Genomic DNA, 18,592 nt, shown 5'->3' on the forward strand with positions numbered 1-18,592 from the left:
ATTATAAGTAAGTGTGTTTGTAAATATGCAGTACAATACAGTGTAAAAATAATACATACATTTTGAACAGATAAACAGCACTCATGTAGTGTGAAGCATGATTGCTTTTATTAACACATTAGTGGTTAAGACTGTGACATTACAAGAGAATATTCATATGCATCATCAGCTACACAAGCAAAAATAAAACAAACAAAAAAGAAACTATGATTAAAGCAGAGTAAAAGTTTTGCAAGATTACGCAATTGCTGAAATGATACTATCTGAGCATTGAGGAGAATGAAATTAACACATCTGAGAACTGCTTGTGCTATAAGTGATAACAGTGATTCATTATCATATGTGTTTCATTTAAGATTAGAGGTGCTGATGACATTAGCTGTAGCTTTTTGCTGCTCATACCTGTTTCGCTTTAACTTTAACTTTTGTGCTCTTAGGTCGATAAATGAGGCTGAGGGTTCATCCCTCATTGGCCCATCACAACATTACTACACATGTCCACCAGGGGACGTGAAAATGTTACACAAACTGTAGTTTTAAGTGGGTAAAGAGCACTGGTGCCTATGTTGAGCAAGCCTGCAGTGCCATTCTGAAGATCATTTTATAGGCATTTATACTTCAATCTTTTTATCATCTGTTTTGATAGTTTCCAGTAAAAATCATGCAAAAGGACAAAAACATGTAGTCACATAATAATTTTTGATGTTTAAATGTGGTTTCATGTTCTTATATACTATTTACTATTTGTGTAATTTATCACATTGAGACCAAAAATAATCAGTGTAACAGAAATGTAACATTATTCATTAAACTAAGATATATAAAAGATATATAAAAATGAGCACTCAGAAGCAATACTTCAGGTTTTCTTATCTTGGTTTGTTCCTCCACCTTCTGTGAAAAGTGAAGAACAGTTTGTAGCTCTACATGTGAGACTAGAACAAGAAGGAAAATAATTGGTCTCACTTTATACACTGTTAAATGTAACCCAACCCTTACTCAACCTATTCACACCCCAAACTCATGAGCAGTAAATGTGGTTACACAGTAGAGGTACTCAATGTAGTGAAGGCCACCTAATATAAAATGTGACCAAATAATCTTCTAGAACAAAAGAACTACCTGTCCAACAGGTCTGTTGTTCATTTGATCAAGCCATCTCTCTGTTATCCGGTATCATCATAGAGTTTTGAATTTATGTTCATCCTGTCCATCTAGCACAATAATGTTCCCAGATACCATCTTGCATCTTATTGATTGGCACGCTTAGTCTTAGTCTTATTCACTCAAGGAACTAAGTTACTTGAACTACTACAGTAAATCTCTCACTCGCACATACGTTAGGTGAATAGAGTCACCCTGAATTTGAAACATTCTGCTGATAGAAAAGATGCAAATACACACATGCAAACAGACACATTCACATTCTCCTGCAGAATCCAATATCTGGACTGGCAGTACAGCACACATGCTCAGGGCGCCTACACACTAGAGGTTATGCTATGTCAGAGAATGCTGCAAACACTTTAATGGAGATGGTGCTCTGCAAAGATGTAGAGAAAAATATAAAGGGTTTGGTCGAAACCAAAACCTCTTTAGGCATCAGTTCATTGATTAGAATCTCAGAGAGTTGAGCTTTCAGAAATCAGATTTATTGCTGTATTGACATTTGATATCAAACTGAGCCTTCCATACTGTCCTACCAATCAAACGTTCTGTTACAAGCTTCTCTAATGTGTAAGCACCCAAACACACACACAAACACTAATCGCTATCTCTGTCATGGTCTTCCACTAACACCAGCTCTTCTCCCCTCTCCAGTAGCGCTCTCATCTCAGCGCTATCTTCTGTCTCATCGTCTTCCTCCACCATCTCGCCACCTTCCATCTCCATCTCCTCATCTTCTATTCCCTCCATCACTGCATTCTCAACCTCCTCTGCATCCCCACCGACTTCCACCATCTCGGTTCCCTGGATCTCCACTTCTCCTTCACGGATCTTTTTCACATGGAAGGTGAACGGCGGAACCTTGTAGACAGCCGTTTTGGAGCGAGCATAGATGGTGTGGTCAGGAGTGAAAGACTTCACCACCTTCTTCTGCGAGGACTTGAGCTTCTCTTTGCGCTCAGGGTTCACAGACATCCGATTGCCGAGTTTGCCCATCTTTTTCTCTATGTTGTGACGTGTTTTCTCCAGGTTCTCCCTGGTCTTCTGTTTGGTCTTCTCAAGATTCTCCTTGGTCTTCTGCCTGGTTTTTTCCAAGTTCTCTTTGGTCTTCATGCGAGTTTTCTCCAAGTTCTCTTTGGTCTTCTGTTTGGTCTTCTCCAAATTCTCCTTGGTCTTTTGCTTGGTTTTCTCCATTTTTTCCTTGGAGAAAGCAGTTTTGATGTTCTGGACTCGTTGCAGGCTGCTTCGTTTGATGCGCTCTGCTCGAGACTCCTCAATGGTCTCCTCGATCTCCACCTCCTCTTCATCAGAGGACAGGTCCAGATTGACTTTCTCTCTGTCTTCTCCTCCTTCCTCTGCTGCTGCTTTGTGTTCACCTTCAGCTTCTCCTTCCACAGACTCTGGCAACTTCATGGACTTGGCCACGCTGACTTTTGAAGGTATTTTCACTTCATCCTGCAGAGAGACACCAAAATAATCATGTAATTCACAGCAACGAAGGCAAGCTGATACACATTCCTCAAAACATTTGTAAATTGGCTTTCTTTCTTTATCTAGATTAAAAAAAGGAGAAAATCTGTGGTGGGTCCCTTTTACTCAGGCTATAACTTAATAAAAAGCCCAACTACTGTCTACTGAACCAGCATGCTACTATTATGCAAGAACCACTAATACTTTCTGCTGAAAATGTCATCTATTTTTTCCATGGTTGCATCTCTCTCTTTAAGGAAATGACAAATTAATAAGCCTCCTCTGCCAAAAGCGTGTAACAGATCTCCAAACTAAGCACTACCAAAACAATCAATGTCCTGTCTTTATTTATCCTATTTAATGGTCCTATTGTTCAGTATCCGTGGTAACATTAATGGTGACCTTACACACGTTCACAAAAACACACCCACCCACATGCTGAAATCACAAAAAGACCATTATTAGATTGAGCATTTGATTTCACTGGGGTCGCTGATACTATTTTATGATGTTTGTAGGGTGACTACAAACATTGTTATGCACTTATAGGGTTTGTATCATTTAAAAGGTAATTCTAAGAGTTACCTTCTGTATCCCTCATTAATACCAACTTCAGCAGGGAATTCCTGAGGCAAACCTTTACTATTTGTAATGTCGAACAAGCATGTGCATATGAAAGAGTTATCTTAAATGTATTCTAACAAAGGTTAACAAGTGGAGAACATGCACGACTCACAGCCAGAGCTGTTCCTCTTATGTTCCTCATCAGAGTTTTTGTTTTCTTTCTTTTGTTGTTCTTCCATTCTTTCATTGCCCTTCCCTTCCCTTCCCTTCCGACCTGTCTCCCACCCACCCTCCTGCCCGACCCTAATTCCCAGCATTCCATCCTGCGAAGCCCCTCGTTCCCAAGCACACTCTTTTTCTACAGCACAATGCTCTGACTTGTTTGTAAAGGAGACATATTTTCCATCAGTGTGATACATTGAGTCATCCCGTTTTGCTCTGTTAATGTCACTGCCAACATTCCCAGGCCAAACCAACAAATATAAGGATGTCTTTTCTTGTTTGATTTATTCTTTCCCCTGCATCAAGCTGGGACAAATGATCCACACAGGGAAAACAACAAACAAGCAAACACAGTGTCGGTAAGCTCGTGCTGCTGCTGGAGGTGTTTGTATTTGCATTAATTTTATACCTCCAAACTCACATAAAAACAGACATATACTGAGACACAGTGTCTTCATTCATTCTATACTACACATGGGGACAGGCATATTTTGAATTAATATATCATGTATATATTTGGGTTGTTTCATGAGGATGATGAATGCCTGAATTATCAGTTTAGTTTGCTTTGTGTCAAATAGAGAGAGCAGTATTGGAGTAAACCAATTTTAGGAAAGTAAAGGACGTGACGTGTGGCCAAGTATGGTGACCCATACTCGGAATTTGTGCTCTGCATTTAACCCATCCAAGTGCACACACACAATAGTGAACACACACCCGGAGCAGTTTTTAAGACCAACAAGAGGTTTGTAAATGTCAAAGTTGGAATATTTGCACCCAAATGGACTTTTATGACTGCTCCCTCTACAGGTTAGTGAAATTTCACAGTCATAAAAAGCCCATTGTCTGTTGTACAGTATGAACATGAGTGAAATCTGCCTCTGAAATCTTTCACAAAATTCGTGATTGCACAGATTTCTACAGAAATGCAGGATTTCAACCACAAAATTTAGCTGGGCACAAGAACTAAGTTTGTCAAACTTTGTCAGCTTTTCACATGTAGCAAATAAAACAGGGAGAGAGGTCATGTTGTAGGTTTGATTCGAACCCAGGTCCCTGCAAAAACAATAGCTTCTTATGATATGATGAACAATGCACTACCCTAATACTTTTTCAGGTAATGAACTTGAAGCTAATGCTAACATGCTAACGTAAAAAGTACAGAGAAATCCTCTTTTACAAAAGAATGGACTAGTACAAAATAAAGTACTCTGCTGTAGTAGCACGTCATTTCAAAAGGTTCAAATATGAAGTCAGACCACGATGAAGTTCAGAATATTAGAAGGGCATCTAATCTAAGGCACTAAAGACCCAAAGGTCAGCAGGTCACTCATTTGGAGTAAACAACATTCTCTAAAAGCAGCTGTAATGGAGGAACAGTAAGATGGAAAACATGTTAGAGGAAGTCAGGCAGTCACCTTGGTGAGCCCACATCCCAAAGTGCCTCTCTCAAGTTAATGTTGCATTGTTCTGCCGAGCAGAGAGGAAGGGAAACGCGCACTCCACCATTAGAAACGATTGGAAAATGTGAGTAAATGTGTGTATGAGGGGAACGATAAGAGCTGGGGAGTTACATTTCACATTCCCAAGAAAAAAAAAATCTCTTTGAACTCGTTCCCTTTTGAAAGGTTAGATCCTCTCAAGCTATGAGACAGAAATCCCTTTATATATTATTATGCACTGAACAATCCATATTTAGTATATCTGTGTAAAATGCATTTGCTGTTTGCACTGTGGATTGGAGGAAGGCTGGTTTCTTCTTCTACTATATAAGAGAGCAATAACAATAAAGTAACTTTATAGCTAACAATAAACGATTTTGTTTATCGAATTACTGGTATTTGCGCCATTATTTAACACCCCAAAAAAAGCATGTGGATTGCGCTGATCATTATGGAAATGATCTGGCTGTGTCTGTGTTCTTTAATGTGTTAGTAAATCACCCGCAGAATTTTCCCCTCCCATTGGCGCTTTTATGGAATTGCGTTCTAACGCTAATTTGCCCTGTTTAGTAAATCTGGCTCTAACTTTGAAGGTAGTATGTTCAATCTAAAACAGAGCTCCCCTTTCATAATCCAGAAATAGATCAGTGATTACTACCAGATACAATAATGTCATTGTTGAAAGCACATGTCCTTAACACATCTAAGCTAGCCAGAGAAGAGAAGAGAAGAGAAGAGAAGAGAAGAGAAGAGAAGAGAAGAGAAGAGAAGAGAAGAGAAGAGAAGAGAAGAGAAGAGAAGAGAAGAGAAGTAAACCCACCATCTAATTCCAGCTGCTTTCACCCATTACACGCACACACAGCTGTCTTGGAAATAAGCAACATACAGTATATCTGAGTCAGTGCAGCAACACATGTTATAAAGATTCCTCCTTTCTTTCATTCCGTCGCTGCCTCATCATGGTCTGGATAAGAAAAATTGTGTCATGCAAGGCTTTCCCCCTTTTTTCCTCTCAAACACAAGGTGTTCTGCACGTACACACACATACCCACACATATGTATGAGTCACTTACAGAGAACTGAGACCACATCACAGACAGCTTGACTTTTCCATGAGCCAACCACAGAAGCATGGAGGGCCATGGGCTACAGAGATTGACATAATATATGAGCACATGAACAGAAGAGTTGTTTGTGTGTCTCTGAGACAGTTAATGTGCGTGCGTGTGTTTGTCACAGCGTGTATAAACACATCGGACACAACAAGAGCTCTTTTGACTGTGTGTGTCACATGGTGTGAGGTTTGGTTAACTGTCTGTCTATCTGTCTGTCTGTCTCTCTTGTGTGTTTGCAGGTAGGTTTGTCATATGCTGATATCAGCTGGCTTCAACCCCAGCTGGTCAGCAGAAACGTCCTTTCTTTTATACTTTCATTCATCGGTCCTTCTCTTTTGCAAACAGTATCTGTCATTTTTTAGATGAAAACAACTTTTTCCTCACATACCACAACTTTATATCTCCACAAATGAGATGAAAAAATTCAAATGTCTAAAGTGTTTCATTATGGTTCCCCAAAAATTAAAATTTGGTCATTACTTATTTAACTTCATGTCCTTCCAAACCATCATATGCTGGAAAACAGATTTTTTTAAGAACTCAGTTCTCAAGTTCGCCGAGTTTAGCCTTAAAACTAGATTAGTAAACCAATTATTGGAATGAACAATTTATTCATAAATTAAGACTGATTCTCGAGTTCAGCTTACTGACTCATTGATTATGTATAAATTTCTCACACAGTCGCCATCATATGGATTCAGAAGATAGCACAGAAGCCGTATGGACTGCATTTACACTCTTAAAACAGCGATGCCATAGAAGAACTATTTTGGATTTGCAAAAGAGCCTTTCAGTGAATAGAAAAAAATAATAATAAGAAGGACATTTTAATCATAAATAAGGGCCTTTAGTGCAATGGATAGGTTCCATAGACTTTAAAGATTTTTCATTGAACCATAGATGCCAAAGAACCTTTATTTTTAAGAGTGTATGGTGCTTATTTTCTTTTAATGATGATTAGTCATGGCATGGCAATGAAGTTATCTGAAAGCCGTACAGGTTTGAAAGAACATATTGGTTGCGTTTAATGACAGAATTCTAATTTTGGGGTGAACCGATCCTCATTAGAACAAAAAAGTAAGCTGAAAATGCTTTCCACATGTCAGCAGACTGATAAATGAAAACACTGTGTGTGGATGGCGGAATATTTCCACTGCCTCACAGAAGCGTCTCTCTTCGGTCACATGTGAAGAGCTCTTTCACATCTGCCTGCCTCCAGCCTGCCGTGTCTCCATGGCGATGAGGGATTCCCTACCAAAACACCCTCCGCCCCACCTTTCCTTTCAAAGTCAACCACCACACCCACAAACTCCAGCACAGGGTCAGAGCAGAGGGAAAATGAGTGGGAGTGGGGTTTTCCCAAGAAGCACTGGATGTGTGGAAGGGAATCCTCCGGACATGTTGCATAACTTCGACATGGCAGGAAATGGAAATGTGGAACACCAGGATAGGGAGTACGTGTGGAATGTGTATGTGGAGCACAAAGGGCTTTGGTAAGATTCTGTTTCACACAAACCAAGAAACTTAAGCACACACTAAAAGAGGCATATCTTTAGCAGAGAGATAAAAGAAACATTAACAGTTTCCTTTATGTCTTATTCATATCAGAGCTCACAAATATCATGCAGGCTATTTAATTCTGCTCCTGGTGGTCCATCTCCCTGCAGCATTTATCTCCATTCTGCTTCAGCAAACGTGGCAGGAAGTTTGTAGTTATCCTAAAGACCCAATTAACAGGTTCAGAGGTTTAATTAGGGTTGGAGCTAGGATTTTAACCACCTTTCGGTCCTAATGGACAATTTTCACATACTGTGATTACATCTTTCCACAGTTATTAACATTGCAAATCTATTTTGGTAACACTTCAGTATAGGGACCAATTCTCGCTCTTAACTAGTTGCTTATTAGCATGCCTATTATTAACATATTGGCTGTTTATTAGCCCTTATAAAGCACATATTCTGCATGACCATATTCTACATCCCTAATCCTATACCTAAACTTGACAACTACCTTACTAACTATAAATAAGCAGCAAATTAGGAGTTTGTTGACGCAAAAGTCATAGTTAATGGTTTGTTAATAGAAAGAATTAGACCTTAAAAATAAATTTTGACCACTTTTTAATAAAAAAAAAATGTCTGTAATAATGTACATTTAGGGCACCATACATTGTGTTATATAACCTTGCTATTAGATTACAGAAAATTGGGTAATGCTGCTGCATGAATGTTTCTAATAAACAGCGTTTCTAATTCAAAAGTTATGACAAATTTGATATATTTCTATCTTTTGATCAACATAATCAATCTAAAGTAAAGTCTAAAGTAAAATCAAGCAATGTAAAGTCATAGAAATGCTTCTTTTTTTCTTTTCTTTTTTTTGCATTTAGAGCAAATGGGAAAGCAAAGAAAAAGTGTATTTGTTGTAGTTTCTATTCACCACAGAATTTTGCCCAACTGTGACAACATTTGCCCAACATCAGCTTCTTTTTGGCCATTAATATACCATCACAGGCTTATGTTACCCCATCAGAGTCTGAACTATCTGTTCCTTTATAATGATAATGCTCCCTTATTATATTAATAGAGGAATAGAAGGAGAGAGAAAATATTTGTGTGGACAGACTCTAGGGAAAGAAGTCTTTTCTTTTCAGCTGTTCTTTTGCTGAGTTATTTTTTCTACTTTAATGTTTCAAAGGGAGGGAGAGAGAGTTAGAGAGAGAGAGAGAGATTTGACTATATAAAGTGATGGTATGCTAGCTTTCCCTGCAGGGAATATTGTTTGATGAATCAGAGGCTGTTGTTGAGATAGAGAGAGCTGTTCAACTGTTACAACACCAAATTAAACTGTTTGATGTCATAAACACTGAGTGTTTCCATGGCAACCGCACAACAGTATCCCCATGGTGACCGTCGAGACAACTGTGGCAACTGTGTGCTTAGCAATTGCGGCTGTCCTTGAAGATTCACGTCCATGTGGAGCTCAGTGTAAACTTTAGGAAATCACTCATGCTATAAAATGGCAGATCTTGGCCGGATTCCATTAGAGCACGCTGCTCTGAGAAAGTGAACGTTGGCATAGAGCATCTGGAACTCACAAAGCAATTCTTTATTTCTATATTCATCAACAACAGACTGTTCAAAAATGTTTCCTAAAGGTCTGCAGCGTAACGCATGGAGCAACTCGTGCATTCGCTGCCATGTTAAGTTTTATAAGCAAAAGCAGGCAGTTTCCAGTCTGTGGCAAACTGAAACCCTTTTCTTAGACTGACGTGTTCCCATATCCAGTACAGTAAAGAATATTTAGCTTGTTATTCAGAACATGCTGTTGCCATCGGCCTGTTCTGCCCACTGATTTAGAGCGCTGCCCGGCACCACAATCATGGTTGCTATGGTGCTGCTGAGTTACTCTTTCCAATAACAATGGAGGAGAGAGGTTTGTGTTTACACAGAGATTTATGACTGTGTGGAACATCAGCACATCCTCTCTGTACAGCCGTAGTAATGTACTAAACGCTCCCTGCAGCAAAAGAAATACTGATTCAGTCTACTTTTTTTTTTTTTTTTACTTTTGCACCAAATGCTGACCAGCAACACAATCCCAGAATCCCTGAATACAAATAAATACAAATGCTTTGAAATTTGAAACACAGGAGATTTATCTTTGTAAAATTATACTATTGGCAAACAATAATATCAATCATCAATATTTCAAAATTAGGACATGCCAAATGGTTTACAGCTGATTTACAATGCAAAGTGTGATACATATAACTTTATCAACCATTGCAACAATCTCTCTAGTTCTGCAAACACACAGAATTCATTTTAGGGGATACTCTCATGCATTTTTTATTTTTTAACACACAAAATTTGGCATTGTATATCTTCTTAAGTCCACTAATGGCCAAGAATGAATCTTTGCTGTCTTTCTCCTATCGTTTTTGTTACTGTTAATACAAACGGGATAGTTTCTTGTATAATAAAGAAGAATGCTACCTCTGTGTAGGCCCACTGTGACCATAATTCATCTTAGAAAAGAACCACTGGTGGGAGTAACTACTAAAATTAACGGTTCCAAAAAGTGGCTTTTCACAGCAATGTCAGAAATTAACCATTTGGGTTCCCTGAACCTTTCAAGGAACAGTTAAAAGAACCTTATTTTCTTAGTGTGAAGAACATTTGATAACCTGAAGAACCTTTTTAACTTTCAAGAAACGTTTGTGCGATGGAAAAGTTCCATGGATGTTCTTCATGGAACCATACATGCCTAAATGTAGCATTGTTAATAAATTTACTCTATTTATTTTTCAGTACACTAACAGCAATAATATCATATTTAAACTATAATACATTTTCATTTGCAATTAATATGCAATCAGGTGTCAGAACTCATTACAGTTTACACTTATAGTATATTGTAAGTATAATTTTTCGGTAAATAGTACTCTTTTTAAAAGTGTGCTTTTAAAGTATGTGTACTTCTCAAATATGTACTCTGTGTGTGAGTACACACATGTATATATTGTATCTTGTTATTTGTAGCCCAGTAAACTAAGGGTGGCTAAAGTGTAGCCGAACTACTTTAAATTAAAACTAGCTTGTAGCTCATACAGTTTCAAAAACATTTACCCAACACTGAACAATCTTGAGAAGGAGGAGAAGAGGAAAGATGGAGGGTAGTCGATCGAGTGCAAACAAGATAAAGCCTCTACCAAACTGAGAAACATGGGCCAAAAGCCAGAGTCATGCTGCTATGCCTCATGCCCGCATGAAGATTAACTGCACAGAAACAACTCAAAAAGACACACAGCACTGGGCCGTGCCAGCAGTGGATATAGCCATCCATTCTACTGTTGCCTTCGGCTGAACATGAGGCTTTCTGAGTATCTGATCCAGATCAATTATAACCCAGCTTCGTCCATGAGCCCTCTCCCCCTCATAATCAAACAACTATGCAGCAGATCCTATTTATAGCAACCACTAGTGCCTTTCCTTCCCTTCTCACAGATGTGTGTGTCCCAGATGGCTTTCTATTCTCATAACTTCACCCTACACACTTCTGTTTCACACACTTTTCCTCTAATTCTCCTCTTTTCCTGGTCTCATGTGCTGCTCTCTCTTTGGTCAGTGGAGGAAGCCCCTGCTTTGTTCAAATTGCTTCCAAAGTGACATAACATAAGACAAATGGGCTTTTCTACATGACGTAGACAACGGGAGTATTTCTGTGACTTTGCCATATATGGTCTACCAGTGTTAGGGCCAGATAAAATACATTAGTTATCAACTTACTCCACTATGTGATTGGTGTTAATTATATAAGTTACATGATACAGCTAAGCATTCCAGTTTTTGAGAGGTGGACAAGATCCAAGATTTCCTTCTAATTTATAGGTCTTTTTCAGTGTATTTCTCACAGATCTCTGCTTGCTTGAACCAGTCTCTATGATCCCGAAATGTTTTAAACCATTACTATGCATCCAGGTTGAGAATTTCTGAACTTAATCAAAATAGAAATAGATTTGAGCTCAGGTTAAAGTTTTTAGAGCTCATGTATAGCTTTTGACTATCGGCTAGACAAATGGTCCAAATTTCAACCTATTCTTAACAAGAACCACCCACTTATACAGGACGAGACTGAAACTAACCATCCAGTTCAGTGGATGTACATGACTGAAATTGGATCCAACCCATAAAGCAAAGCAGAAAGGTGTGCTAAAAGATCTATTTTATGCACTGCCTGCCTTAAACAAAACTCTTGAATATGTTTTAATGATGCAAAGATTTAATAGCACAATAAGCCATTTCTACAAGCATTCAAAGCATCAGGCAGAAAGGCAGAATGACCTGAAGCTTGAAGCCAAACCAAGGCTCTTTGTACATAAAGTACAGTGCAAGCAAACCACTACCAAAGTTTGCAATTACTGAGCTGCCAATGGGACCATTATCTGGCCCTGATTGTAGCAGCCTACGAACTTCTAAACAACTTCCCTTGCTGATAAAACCTGTGTCTCCCTTGTTTTGTGCAATATGCATTATAGCGTGTAAACTGTGTTATGCATTTACATTTTTGGGCATTATAACTATATTTTATTGTGTGTATAGTCTATATGTTAATATGTTATGTGTTAATAAATGTCAATTGCATTGGCCTACATATATCAAAAGTTTGGGGTCAGCAAGACTTTTTTTATGAAAGAAATTCCTATTTTTAAAATTGTAAAGGATCATGTGGCACTTAAAACAGGAGTAATGGCCTCTGAAAATAACATTTTCAAATATAATAAAATAGAGAATCAGAAAATCCTTCTTTTAAATTGTAATAGTATACACACATTATCTGTTTTTTTGGATAAATGTAGCCTTGGTGACACGTCTTAAAAACATTTAAAAAAATGTCACTGTCCTCAGATTTGTTTGTTGTTGATAAGTTTAAGGAGTTTAAGGATAATCTACAATAATATTATTCTTGCTTATATTCTTTTTTTTATATAATTTTATAATATAATTTTATATATTTTTATTGTATATTTGTTTCATTTATTATGTTTAATATGAAATGAATCAGCTTGCATACCTTTGCCTTCTTTAAAGGCAAAACAAACTGCTCACATAACAGCTATCAGTAACAGTCGCTTCAAATGCATTCAAGAGTTTGAGGTGAAGCTCAGGCCAATGAGCCATCAGGATTTTGGAGGCAGGGAGTATCAGGGTGTGAAAGGTACTGGCAGGTTTATAAATGCATGATATACTGGGAGTGTGGTTGCAAAATGGGATGAGAAGCAAAAGAGCTAGATGGAGACAGGGGAGTGAGGATGCCTGAAGTATGAATCAGCACGGTAAATATGAGCTCCACTTTGTTAAGACACCACACCCTACCGCACAACCCTCCTCTCGCACTCCCTTTCCTGCTTTCACTGAATAGAAGAGGAATAATAACTGGAATACACCTCTATATCCATGCCCAGAGGGCCCAAGAAGCAACAATAAATGCTATTAAAAGGTTTTAGAGGTTTATTGTAGCAAAGCGTTTAAAATGTGCCATATGTGTTTTTCGTTTTAGTGTAGGGAATAAACCTTTGTAACTTAGTAATGCATTTGGCTAATATTTTATGTGGGTCACCTTATAGGGGCTGACATGTTGAGAACCAAATCTGATTTTTCTCAGTAACCTCTGTTATTATTGGATGCTTTTACACACAGATAAAAAACTAAATCATATCTGACTGTGAAAAGAACATTTCTACAACAGGATAAACAAAATATTTCAATATCACGTTTCATACAGAAATCTGTCCTGTTAAGTAAAATGGGTTTAAATATGGATGTCCTATTACATAAAGTGTAAAAAAGTTGCCAAATCTAAAATATCATGAAAACTTAATGCATGACATTTTTACTTTTATTGTTAACCAAAACACATCGCACACAGCTATAATGTTTAACTGGTGCCAACTGATCTGAAAAACCTTTTGTCCCACTCAAATGAATATCCAACACATAATGAAAAGAGATAATGAAGGTGATAAAAATATGTCAAAAGCATGTTAGCATGAGATAGAGAGAAGCAGAGAGAGAGTGTTGTAGCAGCAGCAGATGACAGGATGAATGTTGATGATGATATAGAGGGGTCAGAAAGGCAAAGAATCATCAGTACTAACTGGTAACACCCCCGGGCAGCTAGTTTCTAAAAGGCCTACAATTATGATTCCTATCTGCTTGAAAGGGAAAAGACCAAAATCTTGATTGTGTTTAAAAAAAATTCAAACCAGCAATAAAGTGTGACAATAGTATCCCAAACTGAGCTTTAGTGCAAATTTGTAATATTGACCGTCTCCACCATTTCTGGCTCTGCTGAAGTCTAACTACACTGCATTATGACTTCCAGTAGCTTGCCTAGTAACTTCCATACTGCTTGACAAGCCCCTCAACGATAGTCCCTGCTGTATGAAAACTGTTATTCTTTTCACTCGGAACAGAAGAGCTCAGTGGGGTGAGGAGAGAGGCGTCTCCTTTGGGCAGGGACACAACAAAATCCCCTAAACACCCTCTAACTAATGACCCTGGAGTGTCTGTCAGACACGCGTTTTACAAATTATGAAATATGGAACATTGGCCTACTGTGCTGAAGGAGACAAATGATTAGAATGCTCTTTGTCCTATAAAACATTTCAAAACACCCATGAAGCATGCAAATCAGACGTGTGTGTAATTATCTAATGGTTGGATTTGCATGCCATTGGTGAAAAGACTTGGCTCTGATGAGTTCAGTACTCTGACATGTATCAGGCCTGAAACAGATGCTATGCACGTGTGTGAATGTAAACACTTCTACAGTAACTTTCACACGACCAGGGCACAATTCACACAAGCATTCACAGCATTACCACAAAGGGTGCTATAGATGGCATTATCATAAACTTTTTTCGAAAGTCAATTTTCCAAACCAACTTCAAAGAATTAGTGGCGATTACTGTGTTGTCGCCTTACATCGCCTGCATCCTGGCAAACAACAAAAAAAGTTGTGCTTAAACACACTGCAAAGACTACAGCCAATGGCCAACTAGCATTTACATTCTGCACCTGCATGAGACGAGATAACTCTCCATACCAGCAGGTGGCAGTATTCTGTATTCATTATTCAAAAAGGGAATACCTGGAAGTCTTCTTGCTTCCTTCAATTTTGATTTTCATCTCGTGCATTGTTTTGCTAAGCACAACACCAAATCAGAACGAACTCTATCACCAATGGGCTTCGCTGCCAATTCAATACGCTCAATCAGCCAAAAAGCCACCAACAGGGGTCACAGACTGGTGCCAATTGCGCGGAACACACTGCAAAAAATAGCCCAACAGACAATCACAACAGCCCGACATTGCCTGATATCAACTACTCTTTAAATAAACTACTCTTATAACGGAAGAACTAGCCACTTGAAGTTTTGCCAGTTTGTGTCATCAATTTTTTCAAAGATATTCAAAATTTGTTTGAATTTGGTAAATTAGATATCCATTATCAGACATATATAGGCTATATAGCTTTATGTCTGTGCAATTATCTGTACTCATTAATTTTGGATGGACAGAATGTTCATCACAAAAGCTACGCATATTTGCTGATATATTTTTCTGTGTTTTTTAATCAACCCTACTCGACATGTAAAAAACAAAACCACCAGTGGTTGGTGGTTTGCATGTCAGTCAGACAGTCTCTAACTGGGCAGTTCTTGACCAAAAATAAATAAATCATGATAATATATGTAATAGGCTACAATTGATGGTGAAGTAGAAAGTCTGGCAACTCAAGACAATAACGCAAGAATGCACATTATATAATGGGATGCTTGCAATGCATTGACCAAGTATTCGCATCTGTATTTGCGTACTCTACAATGTTTCTGACCTTATCGTGTAGGACCACCTAATTTAAAGAAAAAGATGAGAGAATAAGTAGATTTGAATGAAAAGAGTGGAATTTGAGCTTCCTAAACTTGCAAAATAATAACAGGGTGGAATTGTGACGGAGCCTCCCTCTCTGATGAGTGAAGGAAGGATGTTCAGAAGAGTAATTAGTGAACTGTGTGTGCATGGGGTGGGCAGCTCCAGCCTCTTCTGACTCACTGTGTGGAAACTCTGAATGTTCTTGCGCCACTGTGCAAAGCTGCAAGCTATTACACATTGCATTATACAGCCAAAAAAAAAAAACTCTAACTACAGACAGACTGTCTGAGTAACTCTCTCTGACTATTTTTGCATGAAGCTACCCTTTTTCTTGCGTGTCCCACTCCCCTCTACTCTGTCCTTACCCTCTGTTCATGTTCTTCCATTCCCTCTTTCCCTGACAAACCACTCCCACCCTTTTAAAATAGTCTCTGGATTTTGCTTGTGGTATTTTCCATCTATGAGAAAAAGAAAGAAACCTTCTCTACATTAATCCAGCATGACTGCCGTGTTGGAGAGAGAATGCATGTAAAAACATGTCAGTGTTCGTTTATTCTGCGACCATCAAACAGAATCCTGCTTTTTAAGGCAGCAGGTAGCCCAGCTGAGGCGACTTCAGTAACACACAGTGCATGTGGACATAAAAATGTACATCAACACTGGAAGCGATTTACATGATTGATTAATAAAGTATTTGTTCATTCAAGTAACACCTTTAAATGTTTACACGTTATTTGCGATAGATAATAAATGTCACGTGTAAAGAGGCTGCTAGAGCTTCTTCTCAAAACTCTTTTCTTCATAATTTTTTGATCAGTGGCTTTTAATAATCTGGTGATTTTATGTCCTAGCAGAGTAACCAGAGGTTAAAAGGATCCAAACATTTTAATGTGTCAATATGAAGGAACTTTTTCCATAGGTGTTTTACTCATATTTTGAATTATGCATTGCATTGTGTTGAGTTTTTATGTTGAAGGAAATGTCTGTAAACTTATGTGTGATATTTTGAACACAATTTTTTTTTTTGTTAAATGCTGCACTTGAAAATTGTGCTTTGATGCTTTGTTATGTAATAAGGTGACGTTCAATTTTAAGTAAGGAAACACTTTTAAGAGCCACTATACATGCTTATATTTATTAATTGTAAGATGTAACATAATACAAAACGGATCTGCACACTGTTATTCTCCCTTTATATAGATAAAGTTCAAAACGGCAACGTTTCGGTCGAAGACCTTCATCAGGCGCACATGTCTGACATTAACTTTTTCTAAATAAAGGCAGAATAACAGTCTGCAGATATTTTCTGTATGATTTGATGTATTTTTTTATCTTGCACCTGGCCAAGACGCTTTGGATGTGCGTACTTTGACTTTTTTTCAATGGTAAGATGTATTCATTTTTACCAAGGCCACACCCTGCCAACTATGGCTGTGACATGTGATGCACCCTGCAGATTTTATATTACACTCATTGTGCAAATCACCTTTACAAAACACATTCTTTTACAAAATATCTTTGTAATTTATGAAAGGAAAGAAAAAACAAACAAGATCTCTTTGCAATACCTCAAACGTTTCTTCTGGACGCCAATTACAATAAATGGAGAGCATATGGCAACTTGCTTTGTTTTCACCTAATCTTGGGTTTGAGAAGATATCTCAAACTTTGCTCCGATTTGCCAAGAAACTGAAATCTGCAGTCAGAAGTGAAGTCATTGTGAAGTAAGGGATTTCAATAAGAACATTTCTTATCAAGTTCCTCCGAGATCTGAGCTATTCTGTCTACATAGTACATTCATTTTATGGCTCTATACTTTTAGTGCATGTCAACAATTGTCTCATGTGTGTCCATCTTTCAAGAATTTCAAGAGAAACAGCTGAGACAAAGTTAATATTTCATTTAAATGTAAGCTATGAGACCTGATCAACCTCTAAGCAATCCTAACTGTCCTCTGTGTGCACACTCCTCACCTGGTAGATCATGACTTTGAAGTTTCTTCTCTTCAGAAGTTCGTTCTCGTTGCTCTCCAGGCGTTTGATCTGCCCGCCCTGTTTTTCCAGGTTCCCTCTCACCGTCTTCACATTCACACTGACTTTCCGCACCTTCTCCAGCATCTTATTGACCGTGTTGGCTGTGGTGGTATGGCTCTTGGACAGTTTGGTGAGTTCCCCCTGGATGCCCGTCACTGATCTCTCCATATCCCGCTGACGGGCTTCCAGCCCGGCCTGAGTCTGCTGGATCTGGTCCACGGCCCCGATGATTTTGTCCAGCAGCGCCAGGACCATGACTCCATTCATCTCACCTTTGTCTCCCTCACCTGCCTCTTCTTTCCCATCAGCAGCTTTTGCTTTGTTCTCGGTGATGGCCTCATCTTCATCATCAGAGGCTGGGAGATTGATTTCATCTTCTGAGATCTCAGTGAGGGATTTGTGCGGATCAGGCACTTCCAGGTGCAGATGGCTGTCTTCAATCACTTCCATGTTTAAAAGCTTGAAAATGTGGTAAAATAGCGTGGAATGAGAAAGGATACAAGCAGTGGAAAGTTCTATGTCCTTACTCGCCTTTCTCGCCTGCTCTCAGGATTCCCCTTTAGAGTTCACCTAACTGTTCCCTCCTCTGTCACACTCACCACATCTGCTCTCCTCTCTCTCTTTCTCTCTCTGAGTGTGTTTGGGATCTGGCCAGAGCAGCGGAGGCTGGCAAGCAGGCTGTGGACGGTCTGTACTGCATGAGCGCTGGGTCGTGAATGCCACACTTTCCTGTGAAACCCTCCAGACAAATCAGCTGCGTGCCAGCTGCCTTCCTCTTAGCCACTGACACTCCCCCTGCACACTGTGTATGTATGTGTGTTGGAGAGCAGTGCTCCACCCAGTGGCCTGCATTGGGACCCCATTGTAAAAAAACAAAAACAAATGAGATCTCTGTGGAGATTAACTTTTTCCACTGTCAAAGCAGTTTACATTTAAAGATGAAGACTCCGGTCATATCAGTGGTCTAGAAAATATTCTACATAAGGGTGGTCCATCTCATTGTGGCTGCTATGAACAACTAACCAGACAAATACTACACTCCTGAAATCACAGGGGATAGCACTGTGAAAAAGAAGAACACTTTAAGCATACTTTTAAAAGAGTGCTTATTACAGAAATAAAATACTTAAGTGCAA

General features: G+C 38.7%; 1 protein-coding gene across 1 annotated transcript; it reads right to left on the minus strand.

Moving 5' to 3' along the window:
* Positions 1–89: 89 nt before the first annotated feature.
* cavin1b (caveolae associated protein 1b) lies at positions 90–18,195 on the minus strand. Its single transcript, XM_058765851.1, has 2 exons — positions 17,397–18,195; positions 90–2,622 (listed from the first exon to the last, which is right to left on the minus strand). The coding sequence occupies exons 1-2, from the start codon at positions 17,904–17,906 to the stop codon at positions 1,765–1,767; spliced, it is 1,368 nt and encodes a 455-aa protein (XP_058621834.1). The 5' UTR covers positions 17,907–18,195; the 3' UTR covers positions 90–1,764.
* Between the last annotated feature and the right edge of the window lie 397 nt (positions 18,196–18,592).

Source organism: Onychostoma macrolepis, chromosome 24 (assembly GCF_012432095.1).
Source record: "Onychostoma macrolepis isolate SWU-2019 chromosome 24, ASM1243209v1, whole genome shotgun sequence".
Lineage (NCBI taxonomy): Eukaryota > Metazoa > Chordata > Actinopteri > Cypriniformes > Cyprinidae > Onychostoma > Onychostoma macrolepis.

Bases quoted from the DNA above. Each gene is read 5' to 3' on its own strand.
- cavin1b (XM_058765851.1), bottom strand. From the start codon at position 17,906: ATGGAAGTGATTGAAGACAGCCATCTGCACCTGGAAGTGCCTGATCCG. The intron at 2,623-17,396 runs GTGAGGAGTGTG...GTCTCTCTGCAG, and splicing joins TCAAAGTCATGATCTACCAG to GATGAAGTGAAAATACCTTC.